This window comes from Drosophila virilis, chromosome X (assembly GCF_030788295.1).
Source record: "Drosophila virilis strain 15010-1051.87 chromosome X, Dvir_AGI_RSII-ME, whole genome shotgun sequence".
Classification (NCBI taxonomy): Eukaryota; Metazoa; Arthropoda; class Insecta; order Diptera; family Drosophilidae; genus Drosophila; species Drosophila virilis.
The window spans coordinates 24,217,872-24,240,034 of NC_091543.1; the positions used below are offsets into that span (position 1 = coordinate 24,217,872).

General features: G+C 37.8%; 1 protein-coding gene across 3 annotated transcripts in view; it reads left to right on the forward strand.

Annotated features, from left to right (window-relative positions):
- LOC6631513 (uncharacterized) overlaps positions 1–20,227 on the forward strand; it is a 59,642-nt gene extending 39,415 nt beyond the window's left edge. For all 3 annotated transcript variants that reach the window (XM_002055274.4, XM_070211178.1, XM_070211177.1), the window contains 2 exons: positions 17,378–17,867; positions 18,779–20,227. In XM_002055274.4, the coding sequence (XP_002055310.1) occupies positions 17,401–17,867; positions 18,779–18,962 (651 nt within the window). In that variant the 5' untranslated portion in view covers positions 17,378–17,400 and the 3' untranslated portion in view covers positions 18,963–20,227. The remainder of the gene's footprint in view (positions 1–17,377; positions 17,868–18,778) is intronic.
- Positions 20,228–22,163: the final 1,936 nt, after the last annotated feature.

Sequence of the window (22,163 nt, forward strand, 5' to 3'; positions counted from 1 at the left end):
AATGCACTCTCATAATGAAAAATACATATGGATTGGATTAAAGTTTTCCATTAATTTCCTGCCCAAGTACATTTACGATCTGCGCCTACCTTTTGCAGAAGAAAATGTAACCGTCAAGACCATAAACTTATTGCCCCACGGTGCTGTTATTGACAAAGACAAGGTATAGCAAGAAAATGTATCTCAAACGCGAAAACTTTTTCGTTTTCAGATTTTTCCTAACAACAGCATGGCCAAAGAAAAATTGTTATATTTACCAAGTTGTAATGCGCAGTCGTTTGCAACCGGCTGCAATGTTCCTTCCTGTATTTCAGAAATTTGTTTACCTTGTCTTTTTGACTGAAGAGAGTAGAGAGTATTCAGACATAAAGCTTTTTTTTTAATTTTTAAGCAGTTCATGCTTAACATTTAATAAATTTAGAAATATATAAATTAACACAAGATATAAGATTTGTTTTGGTAATGTTTGAATTTTCCTATTTTAAATGGGGTGTGCTTTAAATGTAATATAATAAAATGAATATTTACTAACTTATAATATTCTATTATTTAAACACAAAATTCTTCAATTCTTTTTTTAAATATGCCTCAAATCTGTTCTGTAGTGATTGTAAAGGCCATGCCATAAAATAGACTTTGTTGTTCCAGAACCATTTATTTTCACATACACAATTAGTTTAAAGCGTACTATATATTCCCTTTTTAAGTTTACTTGTTTTTATTTTCCAACTGTTATTAAATCAACAACTTTAAGCTTATATTAAATAAATACGACTACTTCAATTAAGACAAACATAAGTTAGGAAAAAGACCTGAGAGATCGATTGGATGAGACCTCCTCCAATTCGAGGCCCCTTTTAGAAGGCGATTAGCAGCTCGATTGGGATGATTTCCAAGCCGAGTCATTTAATTAGCAACCTGTATTTTTGCTTATTACATCCCCCACCTTGGGCACGTTTATATCTCATCGCATCTGTCGCCTTCTAGATGCCGCATATAGTTTTTTGATAACCTATATAAAGCCATGTTGCCATGTCTGCTTTTCCGCCCGTCCGTGTATATGAACGTGTCGATCGGAAATCCAAGAAGAGCCGATAATCGATAAGTTGTATCGGTATCGACATCCAGTTTTTCGATTAGGTATTAAGAGCTAGAGCTAGCAAACTAGATATCTAGCCTCTAGAATAGTATATGCAAATCAAGAGTCTTTCATTTTACAGCTATCGCCAGAAGTTCAAGGTTACCTGCAGTAGGACGCTACCGACATGAGCACGCTTGCTTGTTTTCTTATTTATTGCAAAAGAATGTTAAATTAGCGCAATCAACTGGGCTTTCAGACACTTTTTGAATGATGGGCAGAGGGGGTTAGGAGGTGGCGGCTTCTCAAAATCATTTAATGCCTTCAGTCAGCTCGCTGACCGTTTGTTTTATTGCCTTTTCACTGGGGAGGGGGGGTTTTTTTTTTGATTTTTGTTTAAATAAAAACACCTGCGGACGCTTTGATTTGCATTTAAATGTTATTGCTCTTGTCTCAGTTGTTGGCTGTTATTGTTTCTTAGACAAACTTTGCAAATTGCGTTGGCGCATTATTAGCATATGAAAATTGGCAAATTGCCGCATTGGCTTTTTTCTGGGTTTCGTTTTTGTCTCTGTTTCTGTTTCGGGTTTATTGGGTTTACGCCGGGCACAACTTTGTTTTGCGGCTAAAAGTTATTGCAAAAGTTTTTGGGCGCTTGTCAAAAAAAAATTTAACAAAAAGAAACAAAATAATTAAGCCACATTATTATAAATATTTTCTGTTTTATTTATTTTATACATTTTTCACGGACTTATTAACCTGATGAGCGAATAGTCAGAAAACTTTGTTGCAAGCTGTCGGCAAATATGTGTGTATGTGTGTTGGCGTATGAAAATGCTTTACAATGCCATTTAGGCATTGCAATGCCACGTGTGGCTTGTAATTTACGGTGTCCATAAACTAGGCCAATAAAGAGCCCAAGCGGATTGGGGTTAAATGCCATCGAGAGAATAACCTTTTTTTGGTCGATAACTGGAAAATGGGCATATTTTTCGCACATTTTTATATATTTCAATTTTTAAATAAATAGATATATTAATTGTTATAGTTATTGCTAGCAGCTGATATAGATCAACACAGATTTTCGTTAGGGCATTTCAGACTCTGCAAGCAACTACACAAGCAAAATATTGTGAAGCATATACCCTACAGACTTTGCCTTAAGGACAAGCAGACGCCAGGGAGGGCATAGCCCTGAGTCAAGCCCGTTGAGGCTTGCTTAGGTAAGGGGGCACAGATTTAGTAAATCAGAATTGAAGTATTGAAACCAGGCATAATCCGTGCATTTTTGCAAGTAATAAGACTGAACAAAACGCTGTAACTCAAGCAGAAAACAAAGCCACATAGACCCCGTTTGGTCGCAGCATCTAAAACAATACAACTAAGAGTTGAATTCGAATCCTCGTAAATAACTGAACAAATACGAACAACTCATCTGCATAGGGCTGCCTTTTGGCGTGAGCTACTTTCTCTTAAAACGCTTTCGATTCATTCTACAACGCTTGCATGTTATAGGGAATATATTGAATAGTGCCTCATCCAAACAATGGCCACCATTATGCCGATTCGCAAGTGTCTGAAGAATGAAATTGTTAGAACTTTTGAGGTGTTTCTTGCCTTCACAAGAGCTCCCAACAGAAACAACTATTTCGTATACCATTATCCACCCAGTATTGGGTTTATAGTGAAATCGGAGAAGAGATTTAATTGTCAATCGAATAAGGACTGCTCTTACTTCGCACCTGCTCGTTGCTTACTGCTCGTTCACTCTGCTTCAATAGAAAGGCACGAGATTTAATCCTCCGACGCACACACACACACACAGAGACACCTCAGTCCGGTAAAGAGATACGCAAATGAGCGCTGGCAACTTCTGGTTCGGTTTCCCTGTCCGCATCTCAGTCGACTCGGGCTCACAATATTTATTAAGCTTTTATCCAAGCCATCTAGCATTAGGGATAACGATGTGTCGCCAACGACGCGTCACTGCCGGCAGCGACTTTGCTTTGGTCTATAAAGTATGTTGAATATTCTTGAATAGCTTTCAGTGCGTTCCGAAAGCTTATATCAAGCGTACTATGATAGCAGGGTAAATGTGTGTGCGTGAATGTGTTTCTTACAAGAATATGTAAAACTATTCTATAATTGCCCTTCGGCAATCAAAAGTCAATTATGCTTAATTGTTATAAGATAAAATCATATTTCAGTTCATATCATTTTATTAATTGAGCTTCAAATCACTAAAGTGTTCGCTCGTATTAAGCATAAACCATTCTCAAGCTTCACATAACAACTTAATGTTATTAATATAAACATATCTTAAACAAGGTTTAACTGGGCGACAAATAAAATGAAATTTGCAAATCAATGCAGGCCAGCAATTAGTTTGATGCAAGCAGTTTGCCTTCGATGCTCAGAACTAAGTTCATTTAACTTGTGATTTCTGCAGACAGTATTTATTTTAATCATCATATTATTCAAATAAAATATCAGCAATTTGTTGGCGAAGCTATTAAATAATTTAGTTAATTATTCATGGCTCTATATATTCAATTTCAATGTGTTATTCAACTTTGTCTTCTACATTGGTATGTAATTAAAAATTGAAAATTAATTAATAAAAGTTAAGTAGTTAAGTAGTAGTGAAGTAACAGTGCTACAGTGGGAAATGCCTAACTAGGAGATACCTTGAATCTTCTTCTATCAACAGCAAATGCAGAAAAGAAAATATACTTGATATGTAGTACCTATTCTAGGAGCTACATGTAACATTTTGGAGACTGTAGCTCCTAAAACCCAAGAGACTTGCTCAAAGTACAGGAAATCGATATTGATGTTCATCGATTGCTTGGAAAATGACAGACGGACAGACAGACGGGCATGACTAGATTGACTGGTATATTGATGCTCATCATCATTATGCTAGTTGCATAAAATTGCATAACTACTTTTTAAAAATGAACTCTACACTCTTTCCAATATAATAATGTAATAATATTATAATAATTAAACAGGTGGCAAGCTAGGTCTTATAAGATTAGTAGTTACTATGAGTGGTAGTAACTATTAGGTTTTTTTTTGGCAAAAACAACATAATGACATGTACATATTAAGATCACGTTTCGGACTTCTACCCACTTATCAAATCATACACGTGTGTGCCTCTTTCATAAAGTATACGCCGCGTTGCCATTCAGCATTTAAGACACTTATTTGCTTTTGCACTCAATCAATGCAGTTAACAAGTGTGTGTGTATGTGGGTGTGGGTGGTTGTATGGGTATGTGCTTGGGCGTGTGTGTGTTGTGTGGATGTAAAAAGATACGGATTCATGTCCTTGTTGCAGCAGAAGTGTTTGTGATAGCTCCTGATTGTTGTTGATCGGCGCCATTTGAGTTGTGTGGGCGCAAATGAAATGCAATTTAATCAAATTTCAGTGCTGTTGGCAAACTAATCATAGAGCGCACACAATTTGCATGTGAATAGAAGAGATGGGATTATACTGAACTTAAGGAGGGCGAAAGGAAGACAAAACCGAAGAAAACAACAACAAAAAATCATCTGCGCCGCAGTTGTCATTCAAATTTTTGGCTCTACAACTGAAAATCCATTAAAATGCACTCCGAGTGACACGAGTTGCGGGCGGTCGGGACAGAGGAAAGCCCGTCGAAAAGTGCTCAAGTAGAAGCAGAATGCTGGCGGCCTGTCAAACGAAAGGGCGTGCACCAACTGAGCTTATTTAGTGGGCCATTTTGTCCAGTTGGACGGAACTGAAGGACCAAGCAACGGAAATCACTGAATTCAATTTAAGCAATTTCCTGCTTCTGAAAGGTGCTTGGCCGCCAGGCTACGGCGCCTGCCTGCCGTACAAATTAAATGTGCTAAGCATACCAAAAATGGAAATGAAATGAACGCAGCGCAGATTCAGTTAGGAGCACAACAAAAAAAACACACACACACACACACACACACCAATATAAAAGAAAACGAAAAGAAAAATAAAATAAATAAATGCCCTTGGTCACAGGGCTAAAGAGGTCTGCAGGCAATGGGCATGGGTATCGGCAGGGGTATTGGGTAGGTGCAACACTTGAAGGCTTTTTGCATTTCCAGCGCGCAATTTCCAATTGAAATCTCAATTCAAATTGAAATTAATATTCACTTTGAGCATAGCAATATATTGTTACACAATTTGCAATAGCGTCGACTGCCACGCATCGCTCGTGTCTGACCGGGATTTGGTGACGGCAGTCAACATGATTATTATGATGACAACAACAGCAGCAGCAGCAACACGAATGTCGGTAACTCAGCAAAAATCAATAAACGGAGCAGCCACAAAAATGGCTTAGGGACCTACATAAATATATATATGTACATATAATATGTATGTGTATGTACATACCCGTATGTAAGAACATATTTACATAAGTATTTACAACTTAAGAATCCGGCTGCTGACTGCAAGATACTCTATGCACAGGTTTGTCAGTGCTGATGAGAGATCACTTTAAGTTCATGTAAAATTAACATGATAGTGATAATGATATTGATAATGAAATTGATAATGATAATGATAATGATAATGATAATAATAATGATAATGATTATGATAATGATAATGATGATGATAATGCTGGATAATGATAATGATAATGATAATGATAATTCTGGATAATGACGATGATGATTATGATAATAATAATGATAAGCATAATAACAGTAACAAAATCTTATAAGGATTAGAAATTTAACCCCAAAGTAGGGAGGACAAAATCCTAAAAGGATTAAAAAGTTAACCCCAAAGTAGGCACATTAATTAAAAAAGTTTGCAAGCTCAGTCTTTTGATCTTACGTGTTTACCACACGTGCATTTAATTATTCATTGTTTTTTTTTTTATTTTGTACCTGTTGCATTCACTATCCCGGCAGCAATACAATTTTTGGACATGAGCTATGTTTGAAGAGCAGCCAACGTATTTGGGGCCGGGACCTTACACACATAAAAAACCAAATAAAGCCGTTTTTATTGATGTGTCAGCTGCTGGTCGTGTGAATTGTGACTGAAATTGAAGTCACGATATTTTATGACTTGTGGAGGGCCACGAAAACAGTTTTTCTCTTTCTTTTGTTTTTTTTTTCTTCTAACCGGCTTAACACAATATAACACTTAAAGCCACATGGTTGATGTGCGGGGCTGGGTAGCTGGGATTGGGTTGGGCTATGCAATCCGCCATGGCAAACAGGCGGCGACATTTGCACAGGATAAAAAGCTGTGCGCTCCAAATGACAGTCGGATTATTTTGGCATTAGGTAAATTAAGACAAGCAAATAAGATTTATATGGGTCCCATATAGCGAGCGCACAAACAACTGAAGGTACTGGATTGTAAGAAGCAAAATAAAAACAAGTTAAATTGCTTTAGTCTGGAGAACATGACTAGAAGATACCCTTAACCCAGACCAGAGCTATAGTTAACAATTTTCTGGTTTCCTTCGATCCATCTCCATTTCCGTTTATCAAGTACTATCAATTAGTTGTAGTTTTTTAAGAACAAACTCTCGCTTGGCATGAATTTATAGATATTATTATAAGCAAGTTGCCATGCATGATGCATAACATAGTTTACGAGAACTTTGTTATCTTCAGTAAGAGTATAAGGGAATGAAGCAGATTTTACGACATCATTTGATTTACTCAAGTAGAGCCCGTGCTGCCGCCTGAAAGGCAAAACAATGTCAAAGTCTTGCTCGCAGACGAAATCAATGTAAGATTGTAAACTGTAAACAGACCAAAAACTGCGAGCTCAAGCAAAACAAATAAAAAGAAATGTTTAACCCAAAAATAGAATCAAATTTCCTGCGAGTATAATAAAAGCAATCGTCATAATAATATTACCATAATGAGTTTAAGGCAAATCAATTTGACTTCGTCCAATGCTGGCACAGCATCTATTCAATTGGAGCTGAGGATTAAACAAAACTTACGACTTGTTAAATCTGTTGAAATGGGTAAAGGGCCTAGGTCTTGGATGGGGTTACACATAGATGCATATAAAACAGTTTGGGCATTGAAAAATGACATACGAAAGGGTGGAAATTGGCTCATTTGCCACGTTGTTAGTTGATATACCCTGTGCGCATGGAATTGGGTAAACAACGGGTAAAACAGTTTTGCTTTAGTGTATGTAACCGAGGGATGGAAGAACCTACGACCTAATAAGGCTTTTTGGCTTGATTTTGGAGAATTTTATGAGTTAGATTCACCAAACTTCGTATGTAGGCTCTCTTGTAGAATATATAGATTCAAAATATGGCACTTTGTTGAATACCCTTTTCCCCACAATATTGTAAGAACATAATTTTTACTGAAGTAGCTACAAGCTGTAATAACCAGAGTTATTTTAAAAGTGCCTAAAGAAAAAAGATGCAGTGGCGCCGCAGGTTGCGGAGTGTATGTATATATAGAAAAAATTTTGAATTTTGTGAGGTCAACTCGACGCTGGCTATTGGGTATAGTTAAGCACTCCTCACTTAAGCACATTTGCTCATTGTTAATGATTTAAACATCATTGGGATTTTCGACGAAAAGCTTGAGCTAAATAAGGCTGCAGCGCTGTTTCCCTCAGCAACTCACTTTACGGTAAATATAATTAAAAGCAACAATAGTAAAAATAACAATGGCAGGAGCAGTAACAATAGCAACAGCTGCAACAACAACAACAATAACCACAAAGAGCTGCACCCGACACTATGAGATAAACGAAAAACTTTGAGCATGCAGCCAAAGTTGTCTTTTGTCGTTGGCCCATAAAACCAGTTTGTCAATCAGTCAATCAATCAGCTAGTCAGCCGGTTAGTCAGTCAGTCAGTCATTCAGAGTCATCAGCGCTCAATTCATTACCAACGCCCCGGCAACAAAAATGTTTGACTAATCTATGGTTTTAAATTGAGCGACAGGCCAGGCGGGCGGGCAGCCGATACAAAACCCATTAGAAGAGCAAACCTTTGCCCCCAGCTTCAGCCGGATCGAGTGGGTTGACCCGCCGCCCCATTCCATACCGGAAGCGCACGCTTGGGCATTTAACGTCCGGTGCGTCCACTATTTGCCGGCAGTTTCAGTTTGGGCTCTGGTCCTACGCTGCCAAGCTCCGATTGGCTGTTTAGTTACATCCCCGCTAGGGCCAAGCTCGACTTTACGAGCAAAGCACTTCCGGCCGAGGGGCCGGCGCTGGGGCCGTCGCCGGGGCGGACCGATTTGGCAAGAGGTCCCCACTTAATGTGGTTGCCGTTTGGTGCGTTGATGAGTTTCAAATTGCCAAAGTCCCAATTTATTTGTTGGTCCCCTCTCAATTTCATTTTTCGGAGGCATTTGACATTTTTGAGTACCTCTTCTGCAGGCCTGACTGCAATTCAAATCAATAAATTTCTACGCAACAGATTTGCCATTATTCGCATCATTCGCACTCAAAGCTTTGCGTGTTTCTGCCCTTTCCCTTATATATATATATATATATATATATATATATATATATTTTTTTTTTTTTTTTCTTGCACTGTACCCATTAAATGTGGGTAAGAAGGGGATAATGGTATTTCGGCAAATGTTTGAAACTGGCAGAAGGATCATTCTCGATACCATGGAAAAGTATATACACATATTCACGATCAGCATTAACAGCAGAGTCGATCTGTGTTCGTGAATAAGAGTAAGAGACATGAACTTTGACACGCGCCAAGTTTAGTTTAAATGTGTGTGTTCTTACTGGCCTGCGCATTCGTGTATATATAAATAGAAGCTCAAGAGTTCGTTACGACACTCGAGTATGAGCAGGGTATGTGTTAGTCGGTGGCTCTCGACTCTTACGTGACATTGACATTGTTATTGTTGCAAAAATTTGCTGACAGCGCACTTGAAAAAGGACCCTGAGTTGACCTCGACAAATGTGTGATGAATATGTTGCCTTGAACATTGTTGTAAAGGCCCACAACGAATGGGGCAGATTTATACACACATATACACATGCTTACATAGGAATATATACACATGCGTACATAGATACATATACATACATTCATACATACATACATACATATCCATCTTTCACTCAACTCTGTGGCCGTTTTGTAGCGCAATCACGTGCCAGCAATCACACAGAATCATTGCGCCATCACTTATTTACAAATACATACACACACACAGGCACACCTACACACCCTGGAAGTAATTCCCAGGAAACAAGACGTGACAAATGCCGTATATTCAACGCGAGATCAGCAAATTGCCAAATGTCTATTTATAGTCCATTTATACGGCTAACTAGGCTCAAGTGACACGCTTGATGTTGATTATTTGATGTCCTTCAATCGGACAGTATATTCATATGCAGAAAGTAAGCGAAAGAGAGATACAAAGAGTGAAAGAGAGGTATAATGCGAGAGAAAGCGATAAAGTAAGAGAGCACAAATGAGCGATGAATAAATGAATACAGAGCCTTAAGTAAGTTAGAGAAAGTGGGAGAGTAAGAGATACAGAATGCACGAAGAAGAAAGAGCTAAAAAGCAGCGAGAGGAAAAAAGACTGGGAGAGAGTACAGTAAGAGACAACGAACGAAAAAAGGAGAAGGAGGTGAAAAGACAGAGAGGTAGAAAAGAGAGAGCGTTAGAGAACAATACTGAAGAACTGAGAAATAACCGAAAAGACAGATGGAGAAATAGAGAGACAAATTGTGAAGGAAAGAGAAGCATCAGAGAAGACAGAGGGGCAGAGAGAGAAAGAGACAGAGGGGACAGAGAGAGAGAGAGAGAGAGAGAGTAAGAGAGGGCTCTTTTTTGCTGCTACATACAGTTGCACGACTGCAGTGTCTCCGTTTTTTTATTAACTACGGGGAATACGTATTTAAAAATATGAAAAAATGGAAAATCTTTAAAGGAGGAATTACTTTTCGTATGAATACGAAGTTAGAAATTTAAATTAGATCAAAAGAGATCGCCCCTCATTTTCCGAAGATATACCCAAAGCTAATGCAGGGGGCATCCAGCTTTGACGTCTGTTTTTTGGACGTCTCCACAAATAACTTTCGATTTGGGACTCTTCACTCTAGATTTATAGTCAAATTCATGGCCTCGTTTATGTCATGTGTTCACAAACATTTCTCTTGTTTCTCCTGGTGTTACTCGACTCATCTTTTCTATACACACACACACACACACACACACACACACACATTCGCATGCACACACTCAGAGCCTTTTTTTTTTTTTGCTGTCCTTGGTCGTTTGTTTATGCGTCGACTTCATCGCGTCGGCTGCCGTAGCCTACATTTAGGCGTCCATTATTTATTTGAAGCAAAATTTGTCATTTATCTCAATAATGTTTGAATACTTAGCTTTATTGTTGTTGTTATTCATTTCGTTTGATGCTCAATATTGTTCACAGTTCCTTTTGCCAAAATTGGTTTCGACCAAGCGTAGGCCGCATTTCTTATAGCTACGCATTTGCGGTTTCACTCGGCTGGCTACACTGTACCTGGGACGACAACAGAAGGAAAAAAAAAAATATAGAAAAGAAAAACGTTCAATTACAGCGCCATTTATCACATGCCAAATATTGGAGACTGCTCTCTAAATTATTACAACAGATATTGTTAGAAATTGCCCCACAATGAATAATAACTTATATCGCAAATTCCAAAGAGAGTGGACGAGCATGAACAAGAACTTTAGGTGAAGATTTAAATAAAAACTAGCCTTGCATAAACACATGTTTTAAGGCACATTTTAGCGTGGCTAAAATTTCGACCAATTACTAACTCTTTTGGAATTGAAATGAGACAGTGGAAAAGAAACTTCTAAAATCTTGGGCCTTAAAGTCAACATTACTTAAATAGTATTACTTTGAACTTATTGCCTGCTTAAGGATTTGAGAATTAGATATTATAGTTCCCTAAGGACTTGAGAATTGCATAGAAGGGCGCTAGAGTAACCTAGTAGCGCAGATAGAGACTGAAAGAGACAAAAAGTGTGTGAATGAAATATGAAAAAAAAAAAGAGTAAAATATGATGGAAAATGTGAAGGCACAAAATTCAACTTGTGAGGCATAGTACATGGAGCTATAGCTGTGACATTAAGATAGCTCTTAGTTTGATAAAGACGCGTTAGTCAAATCAGCTTATGAAAAAACATATACTGCCTACTATACTAGTATACTATACAACATATTCTGCTAGAAAGCGCGATGTGTGTTGAAAATGTGAAAGGAGTTTAGTAGGCAGCAGTGGGAAAAGTTTCCACTTTCTAGGTTTTAGACAAATCAGCTGGTATTGTTGCCAGATATGTTAAAGTTCACGCATGCTGTGCTCCTGTAAAATTACTCAATCGTATTAAAGCGTTGTAATTATTTATATCACACTATCACGTAGTTCTATACATAATGATTGACAGTATATATTATGTTAAAAAAATATATATATTTATTTATTTTATTTACATCATTCACAGGTAAATGTAAATAAATACGTATGCAATAAATTCTGCATATTTGCTTTTTTTCTCATGTTTCTGACTGTTAACAAAAAAATGCTGCTCGTATTTCAGTCATTAAAAAAATATGATAAACTGTTTTCGACACACACGAAAACACACACTTGACGTAAAGGCAACACTGTAAAACATATAAATATTTGACACTGTAATTACTTTGTTTGTCATTCAATTGAATATGTATTTAAATGAAAACATTAAATTAATTTGAGTTTGAACAAATAAGCCGCCCCGGTACATATAGTGGGTAGTGTCAACATAGACAGCCTGACGAGCAGGCAACCAAAGTGGGTGTATGCCTGATTGACCCTATCGCCCCAAAGCTCTGTCGCTATCGCTGTGGCACTTTGTCGGGGGCAGGAATCAGGGAATACCGTGGCAGAGCTTGTGTCTCGCTTTATATGGGTCCATTTTGCTGGTTTTGTGTGTATGGGCGGGTAAAGGGGATTGGGTGGGGTAACGTTGTTTAATTAAACCATTTGAAAGCTGATTGCGTTTGCATTTTGGTAACCGTTGTTGTTTTTGCTGCTCTTGCTTCCTGTGCGTGCTGCTCTCTCGTTTTCAGATAAATCAAATTTAAATGTTGGAGTGAAATTCAAATGGCGCCGCTCCAGCAAAGCCAACATGCCGTCAAGTCGCCAGACGGGGCGGGGGATGTTTTCTCAAACCGCAAAACGCCAAATGAAACGGTAGGAAATGGCATCAGAAGCATGTCATTCGCTCGTTTCGGTAAAATTTCGGGTTGCGTTTTCAGCTTTTGCGGCCAGCTGATTTTGTGTGTATTTTAATGTCATTTAAATAAACATAATAAAGCCTTTTACATTCGTTCTTCAAATACGTGGTACGATTTAAAGCCAGCATCCAATCATCGAAAAAAAATAATAATAATAATAATTACATGGCCAAATGAACTGTTATTTTACGTTTTATGAATAATTAAAAACAAAAACACTGTGCTGCATAATTCATTAAGATCTGTTGATGCCGCAAAGTATGCTGCACTTTTACAATTTCGCTACCTCCAATTTTGTCGCTGGTTTGAAGCTTCAACTGCGGCAGCAATCAATTTCTAGCTTAAGCAAATAGCCCATGGACGCCTTTTGGCTATAATCATGTATCTTATGTATTTGATTTTAATGTACCTTATAAACAATATATCGATTCAGCTAAAACACTTATGAGTAGTAGGTCGAAGATCAAGCTGCACCTGGCCATTGTACAAAACAGTTTTATAATCTTAAAAAATTTTGAAAAAAAAATATGCTCCTTAATATATATGTATATTAGCGCGTATTACTCGGCCTTGTCCGTGGCAAAAAATGTTAGTTGGTAAAATTTGGTCCTGTGGTTAGAATCCTGAAGCCGAATCATAAACTTTCGCTCATTTAACTTTGACTTGCATGGATATCGGAAAAAACGTGTCAAATATATGTTAACAAAAAACTCTCATCAGCTGTCAGTAAATTTGTCAGTCAGCCACTAATTCAGACAGTCAGTTAGAATAGACAGTTATATATACGTATATATATAGATACGGTTTCTAAGTGACCTTCTAATTTGGGCAACTGATTAAGGATTATTCTAGTTTGAATCCCAGGCGACTCTTGTGTGTATTGTCTTGGTCGTTGGCCATAGTTGTTAGTGCTATTTACAATCATATTGATAATTGTAATTATAATAATGTCCTCATTAATTTCATAAATTGTTCTAGGAAGTAGTCTCTATTTTCGCTCGATTTAGCTGCAGTAACTAATTGAATTTTCTGTGCAATGGTTATTGCAATGGCCTTCAAATTAATTGAATTTTGAAGGAGAGCAGAAACTGCAGCAGTAGGAGCTATTTAATGGGATTGTAATTGCTTAAATGCCCTGAAGGGATTTAGCATGTATGAAAACCGCATTGTGGTTATGTTTTACTATTAATGCACCTCTATATACATATATGTATTATATATGTATATTATATTTCTGCCGAGTAACGGTTGGATTATAAGGTTACTGACAATTAAGCAGTATGCTGTCGATTTCTGCGAATTCATTCACTCTGCGCCCAACTTGGCTATATATTTCTACGAATTTATGTACCCTTTTAGCTTTGTGTGTGCTCCACAAATAGGGGTTTCCGAAGTTACTTACCACATTTAAGAATATTGGCATTAAGATGCTGCACGTCAAACTAAAACTGAACACTTTTGAAGAGATGTAGTATTCTTTTTTCTTTATTTCGGGCCCCAGCTGCATTTCAGGCCAATCGTGTTGCTTATTTTAAGGCAGTTACAAATATTGTCCACTAATCAAATATAGCTCTAAAAAGTGAGCTGCTATATCTTCCATTGTTTAAGAGCTCGCATCACCAAAATAGTCTAACTTTATAGACAGATATGCATGTACATCATAAATGCAAGCTGCACTTGCACACAATGTGCTTAAGTTTCTCTACCGTCTCTTTCGCTATCTCTCTACCTCTGTTATTGAGTAAGCTTCAATGCATCAAGCTTACTATATATTTACCTGGAAAGCTGTAATTCTTCATAAATTAAACGCTTTAGAAGTCAATAATGAGGCACATCAAAAAATATTCGATGGCAGGACATGAAACTATAACACCCGACGTTCGATTCAATGAAATGTTGCCTTAACCTACCAAGCGGTAAATTGCACTTCAATTTTTTTTTATTTATATACAAACTTTTTTAATTGCAAAAAATCAAAAAAGTTTATATATGCAAAGGCGAGGCAAGTTTGAGATATCAAAGAAAATATATAACAAACAAAAAAGTCGCTTACCTAAAATGTTTTCAATAAATGTCAATAAAAAAGAATAATACTTACTAATTTGCATCCAACATAGTGCATTTTTTGAATTCAAACGCAGCATATACGCTCTTGTAACACCTAATACAGGGTATACTTTTGTCCTAAATGTTTCTAACAAATGTTAATGGGGAGTTTATTAGTTATTTATTTTATTTTTTAATCTTGTACAGTCTGATACAACATCGTACACAATTTTAAATGCAATTCCTTTATAATATCAAGTATAGGGTATCATTTTGAAATAGATTATACAGGATATCTTCCGCTTAAGCTCTCTTCCATCTGCTCAGCATCCGTTGTCTCTCTTTCTCCTGCTCTTTTTCCACACAGCGGCATCCCAGGCGTTTTGGTAATAAACTCGAACTCTGGCGCACCCACGCATACATACATACACACACGTACGCACACACACGCACACACACACACACACACACACACACACACACACACATACACACACACACACATGCATACATGCATACACACACGAACACACACAGTGTGACACATTTACGGCACATTTATGGCTGTGTGAGTGTGCCCGGCGGATTTCGATTTTTGTGTGCACCAAAAAGAAATTTAAATGAGATTTACGTGAGACTCAGGTTTACAATTGTTGGTTTCGATTTTCATCTCATTGTTGTGATGTGTGTGTCCTTTGTATCTGTGTTTGTGTATGGCTGTGTGTTGGTGTGTGGGCGTGCGCTTACTATGTTAGTGCTTGGTGTGTGCGCTTCGTGTTCGCTTACTAATTATATTGCTGGGCTCTTTAATGCTGATTAAGTGACACGTTTTTCACGCCACTCCACCTTCTGGCAGTTTTCCTGGCTTCAAATTGAATGAATCGCAGCCAATCGTCAGTCAGATGCTATTAATAGTGCTCATTATTCTCGTTTCGGCAATGGATAAGTCAGCACTAAATACACACACATATGCTATACATAGCAATCAGTGTGGGTGTAAATATGCGTGCGTGCGTGTGTGTGTGTGTTTGTGTGATTGTGTGATGTGTGTGTGTCGAACATCAATTGAGTTGACGGCCTGTTGGCGCCACCAGTGAAAAACACAACAGCAAAAGCCCAGTAGACACATTAAGCTGGCGTCGTCAGCCACACACACATACACACACTCACGTACACTGGCGTGGAATCACAACACGTGTCACTCTTTCGAACACCCTATATAGATGAAAATAGGCAAGGCGTGCTCGTATACTAATGAAAAGTGCAGTCAGCTATGAAGAACATTCAATGTTCTTTACAGTTCTCGTTTGTGATTCAATCGATTTCGCAAACCCCAAATCAATTTCAAGGTAAAACACATATCTCTTTGGGCTCGTTTCAAATCTCCAGTGCCATGACAAAAGGCTTAGATGCACTTCTCAAGACCATTTTGACTACGTATTTTTTACAGTTCTATTTCTTTTATCAGCCAACTTGGAATCCATTTGATAATAACAGGGTATCTAGTACGCACTAAACGACAATGTTATTCTTACCCCTTTTGTTGTTGTAGTTTTTTTTTTTTGGCTCTTACTGAACAATTTCATTTGTTTTTTTTTCTACGCATTTATTTTGCTTTGTTTGCGTACAACACGGCGAATGCGTAATTTTTCGCTCACTCTCTTTCGGCGAGCCCCTAAAAGAATACAATATATTTTTTTTTTGTTTAAAGCGCACTTTCGCCTTGGCTGCCATTTAATGATGCTCGTGCCCATTTGGGATTGTTCTGGCCGACTTAAAAAGGGTTTTTTTTCAGCTCAACCTTTTTATTCATTTAATTTAGCTAATTGAAAATGTATCATTTGCAGGCAATTGAGGCAGAATTTGCATTGTCGAGGCACTAATATTTGGCGAGATTATTTAATTACAAAAGAAAGTAAACAGCTAAGTTAATGACATATACTTTCAACCTTTTTCACCATGCATTAAGGAACCCCTGAAATCAAAAGAAGCTCGAGCAATTGACCAAATCAATCTGACAAGTCGGACAGCTTAAGAGACAGCTTAAGACAGCTTAAATGCTCAAATTTCAGCTTAATCAACCTCTTATGTAGCCCTCTTATAATACGCATCGTATCGCTTGTTCAGTTTATTAATCTGTCTTTAAACAATTTAAGCATCTGAATTTTATTTTAAATATTTAACGAATTGTCGCCATTTTATTACATAACTATTCTTTGCCAATATGAGTGCGCCTTGATAATACAAACTTTGCCTCTATATATACATTTTTTTTGAATACTATTGAGTTGTATTATTTACTGATTTATGTGCTTGTCATGCTTATACGAAGAGCTTATATACACCAGAAGTAAAAGCAACGGCTAGTTTAGGAGAAGATCCATAAATACCAGCCTGGAATTTGTTTGCATAGTAACCGATGTAAGTGAAGGAACTTGAGCTGGCTGACCCAAGCCGTAAGGCTTAACAAGTTGAAATTATTGCTGAAGCTGAAGTCGGGGCTTTCAAAAATACAATCTCTAGGCGGAAAAACAAGTTGGTCAAAGCTTTTATATACAATATTCGACGTTAGATAGTTAGTTAGTGCTGCATAATTGCAAAAGTTGCAAAGAGCAAACTCATCTCGTGGTTGTGCACTTTCGTAGCCACAGTCGAAACTAACCGACCGCAGTCCTTCTTTTTGTCATATTACATAATTTGTACGATTTTGGGCAAACAACTCACATTTGCTTGAGGGGCATATATGTTATGTATACACATATAGTTGGCAACTTGGCATATATTGATACAAAAAAAAAAAAAAAAAAAAAAAAATGAAAGAAGAAAATGGATAAAAGTTTTGCACACGCAGCTCAAACAAAGCGAAAAGCTCAGCTGTGCGGTTCATTTTAATTTGTTAAAAAAAAAAAAAAGTTTGAAAACTGATTTTGCTGAATGATTTTATTTATTTACCTTTATTTTCTTCTTATATCATTTCAGAGACAAAGTTCAGCATAGCCACGATGCGTCGCTCCTCATTTACGCCCGTGTTCAATTTGAGCACTCAAGAGCCGCTGATTGTTGTCGAGGAGTCGCATGCCGTTGAGGATGGCGATGAACTGGAGGGCGCTGCTGGGGGCTTTGATCCGAGTGCCACCAAACGCACCAATAGCGACGATTCGGAGCCGGACTCACCAGTTAATCCGTATCTGTTGTGCCCCTTTCCCGATATGCAGCAGAGACGCAAGCATTCGTTGCCCTCATTGCAAATAACCGAGGGCATCACCGCTAGCCAGGTGCGACGCCTATCCGAGGTGGGTGGCGAGACGGGCGGCATCAGTCCTAAGGAGGTCGAATTTTTGGCCACCCTCTCGCAGAAGTCAAATCCGACCGCAGGCGGCCGTCGACACTCAGTGGTCACCATATCGGCTGTGCCGCCAACGCTCTTCGGACGCAATCGGCGCGAGTCCATTTCCGCCGTGTCGTTCAGGTAAATGACATTTTTATTTACGCTCAGCGCCGAGCTTCTCTGCCACTTAAGCCAGTAATTGGAAGTTTTGTGCGCCATTAGCGTTGAAAGTGCAGGAGCGCCGACCAGCAGGCGGCAAAAGCAACAGCAGCTCCAGCAAAAAGAAAGGCTGGCACAACAGCAAAGGACATGGCAGGACATGGCCTCTTTGACTCACGCCTAATTGAATTACGCCGCCGGCTGTTCAATGCTTTTGTGCTGTGCCAGCAACAATATTGATATCCCAGCGATAGCCTTATGGGATTGTGCTTGAATCGGGCAGGTCTCAAGTCTAAAGCAAACCTAAAAACCGGCTCAGCTTAAATGCATAAACCGCTGACTGATTGCAATAAAATGTATCAAAAGTACAACATGCACACTTTTTGTGAGCTCTCGCTTATAATTCTTATTTTAAGTGGCCTGCCCGTCTCTAACCAAAAAATAAATAGCTAGAAACTAGCAAAACAGCTTAGAAGCATGTAGTTTGAAAATGCTTTTATAAGTGAGCTTTATTTCCGAGCAATTGTTCCTTTAGTTAAGGCTCAAGCTAGCAATGCTTAAGGTGAGGTCAGCAAATGTTAAATGTTAAATCAGAATATTTAAAAAAAATAATAGTATATGAATGTGTTCCTCCTTTGAATCGCTTGCAGTTAAAGCTTGACTTTCGGTTCATAATAAAATACAAATTTCGATTCAGAAACCGATTGGGTTCGGTTCACGCCCCTGCTTAAGATAGCAACAATGTTGTACAGTAGGGTAGCAGATTGTCGGCTTGGGGCAGCTGCTAATCCCTCCCGTTCTCACATTTGTTAGCTGCCAGGCGAAGAGAGCAGGTGCACGGTCGATTTGTGATTGAATCATAATATCTCAACTAGTTTCCCTCTACCTTGCAGCGGCAGTCGTCGTGGCAGCATAATCGGCGGACCGCCCCTAACCGATCATCGCGGCAGCATACACAATTTGCAGCTGGACATCATGGACGGGATTGTGCAGCAGCGCAAGACGCGCAGTGGCAGCGGCGTCTGGACAGCACCTGTGCTCCAGGAGGCGGACAGCAATGTGCCTGTTCAGACATAAGCGCCAGCATAGGACAATGGAAGACAGTTGGGAGCACGTGCGCGATATATGAAAAAAAAAAAAAACTGAAAAGATTATTAATATTTGTTTTCATCGAGTCTTTACCCATACTCGAACACTACCCACTGCAACCCCCGTCACCCCCTCAGTCGAGCGCTCATTTATTCCCGCTTTGTCAGTCAGCATCTCTTTTTATTTGAGAAAAGGAAAACATTGCGACAACGCATAGAAAAATCAACAAACAAACGGCAATTGTGAAAACGAAAATAAAAATGGAAACCGCGTCACGTAAATGTGGAAAATGAAACTGCGGACAGGTAGAGAAATAGCTGGGCGATAAGGAAAATCCACAGAGAGGAAAATAGAGAGAGAGAGAGAGAGAGAGAGAGAGAAAGAGAGAGAGAGAGATACAGAGAGAGAGTGTGTGTGTGTGTGTAAAAGCTAGTTGAAGGACAGAGCCTGAAGGAATATGAAAGCAGCTGCAGCGAGGAGTAACAAGTGTTAATGACAAAACAGCTCGACTATGAGACACCCTCTAAACGAGTTATTAGCCGTTTATTAGTTAATCTGTGCTGTGCAGCATCAACCAAATCATGTTTTTTACCACATTCACATGGAAATCTAAAATCACACATAACACACATACATGCCACACACAAATACAAACACACACACACACACATTTCATAAACTCGCTTGGCTGCATTTAATACAAATTCCTACAGTTAAGTATCGAGAATCCCATGATTATACATCGAGTACTCGGTATTACGCAAACCACCCATGACCGAGAAAAAAAAACATTTGAAAAAACATCAGAGGCTTATTTTGATGGAGCAATTTGCACACCTACGTTGAGGTATGTCCTTCTCCGGCCCCCGCCTACCAAACCCATTTGCATTTCGCCCATAGCCATTAATTTGACCAAAATGGCGCTGGGCAAAGTTTACAAAAAAAATAATAAAAAGCCAACGACGAACTACCACCCAATTTAAAAAAACGAGCATTTCCTATGCTAATGATATTAAAAACAAATAAAAGCAATTTATGTTAAATAAGCAAAACAATATTCAGACTAGCTATGCGTTAAATATGTTTCTGCATATTTATAATCTATGTCTATGGGTGTCATGTCGATAGATATTTTAAAATTGGAGATTAAACTGTCTATATCTAAAAAAAAATAATAACGATTGAGCTGAGCTTTTTTTATGGAGCTTATAATTCTCACGTGTTTTTATACAAAATTATTTGTTGTTTATCTGGAGCCAGATAATCAAATACTTATTATTATATTTAAAACATTGAAAACATTATTTTACTTAGTATATTTTCATATTATATTATAAAATGTTATCTATTTGTTTCACTATTTATTATATTTCATTTTATTTCAACTAATATTATTTATATTATTATGTATGTAATTATATTATATTATTTAATATATTTTAAAAGTTATTACAAGTTTTTATTATTTATTCAATTATATTATTTTACATATAATATTTAACAATATTTTATAATATGGAATTATTAATTACTCTAAAAAAAATTAACTCAGCCCTATTATGCACATATTTCTGGAGATATGAACAGTTGACTTTTAAATTTGAATATCAACTATAGTATTATTATGACATCCAATATACATAATTTAAAGATATTTTGTCTGGAAAAGTATGTTGTATTCTCCTTCTATAGGGAGTTTTCCCCGGTGTGCTTTGTGGAAATGTTAACATTTAATTCACTGTCCTTTTTAAGCTTGCGCCACTAATTGCATTATATTCGAACCCGAACTCAGAGCGCGGCAAGAAATGGAGGCGAAATAGTCGTACGGTCCTCCATTACGGGGTTGCATTTATAATATGACTTTGCAGCATAACATAAAATGTGCACAGAATGAACGCAGCCTCGACCCAGCTGCATCAAGGACAGGTCAAGGACACCTGTGCCCAACTATTACTACTAGTCATACACACACACACACACACACAAATACACACCCTTAGTGAGACACACGCAGTTTGCTGCATTTCATGGCTTGCTGCTGCTGCACGTGGCCCACATGTCGTATGAGTAATATGGGACACAGCCTCAATGCCAATGCCAATGCCAAAGTGAATGTCGCTTTTAATGGCCATCGTTGTGTTCGCTGATAAAAATGTACAACCCCCCGCGCTCCAAACTCTCCCCTAAGCCAAGCAAACAACCAGCATTCACTCTGCCCCATTTTGCAGCCGCAATAAAGCTAATTTCATGTGGGTGGTGGGCGACATTAATTGATATGTGTGTTAGGTTTGCATTGCTCGGCTGACTAATTACGACAATCAAAATGCAATTCCAGTCGTTGAATGTGTGCTGTGATGTCTCCCTGTATCTGTGTGTGGGTATGTGTGTGAGAAATGTACATTTGTGACGTTTTGCAACCGCCAGTAATTGGCATTTCGACGGGCAACAAGAACAAAACTGTTTCCTCATTTATTGTTTACATAACGTTCAATAGACTTATCAAATATTTCTTCATGGCAATCATTCTGCCTTTCAAAATTTAATTACAAATTATAATATGCTTCCATTGAATAATAACAGTAACAATTATAATTAATTCGATTATCGTAGTAAATAAACATATTTACACTTACGTATTAAATAAAAGTTAAATTTCACTATTTTAATATTGATATTTGCATATAATAAAGTAGATTGAAATGAAATTAATTCTAAAAGTTGACTTTAACAAGGCTTAGGACAGTTCTGAATCCAGCTCAAGCCACAGTACACAAATCATATTTTAAGCCCTTGAAACTATTCTCATATTATTTAACCAAATACAAAATAGTTTCATATAAATGAACAGCTTGATCTAACTAAAACCCGAAAAGCTGCTTGCAATGAGAATGTGAAGTAAACGTAAATAAAATTGCATAGTGTGCACACTTTACAAATTTGAACAAGTCAAATTAAATAATGTAAAACAAAAGAGAAAGATCATTGAAAACTCATTGAAGCTGTTTAATCATAGTACTAAACTATTCGCTTAGCATACATTCGCTTACAGACCTATGCATATCCAGGAATTGATAATTTAGTATGTATAAGTCCCAGCATTTATTCGTTTGGTGTTGATTCCTAATGACTAGAGACAATCCAGACAAAAACAGAATTGAATTAACCACCGCTCGATTACCACCAGTTAAA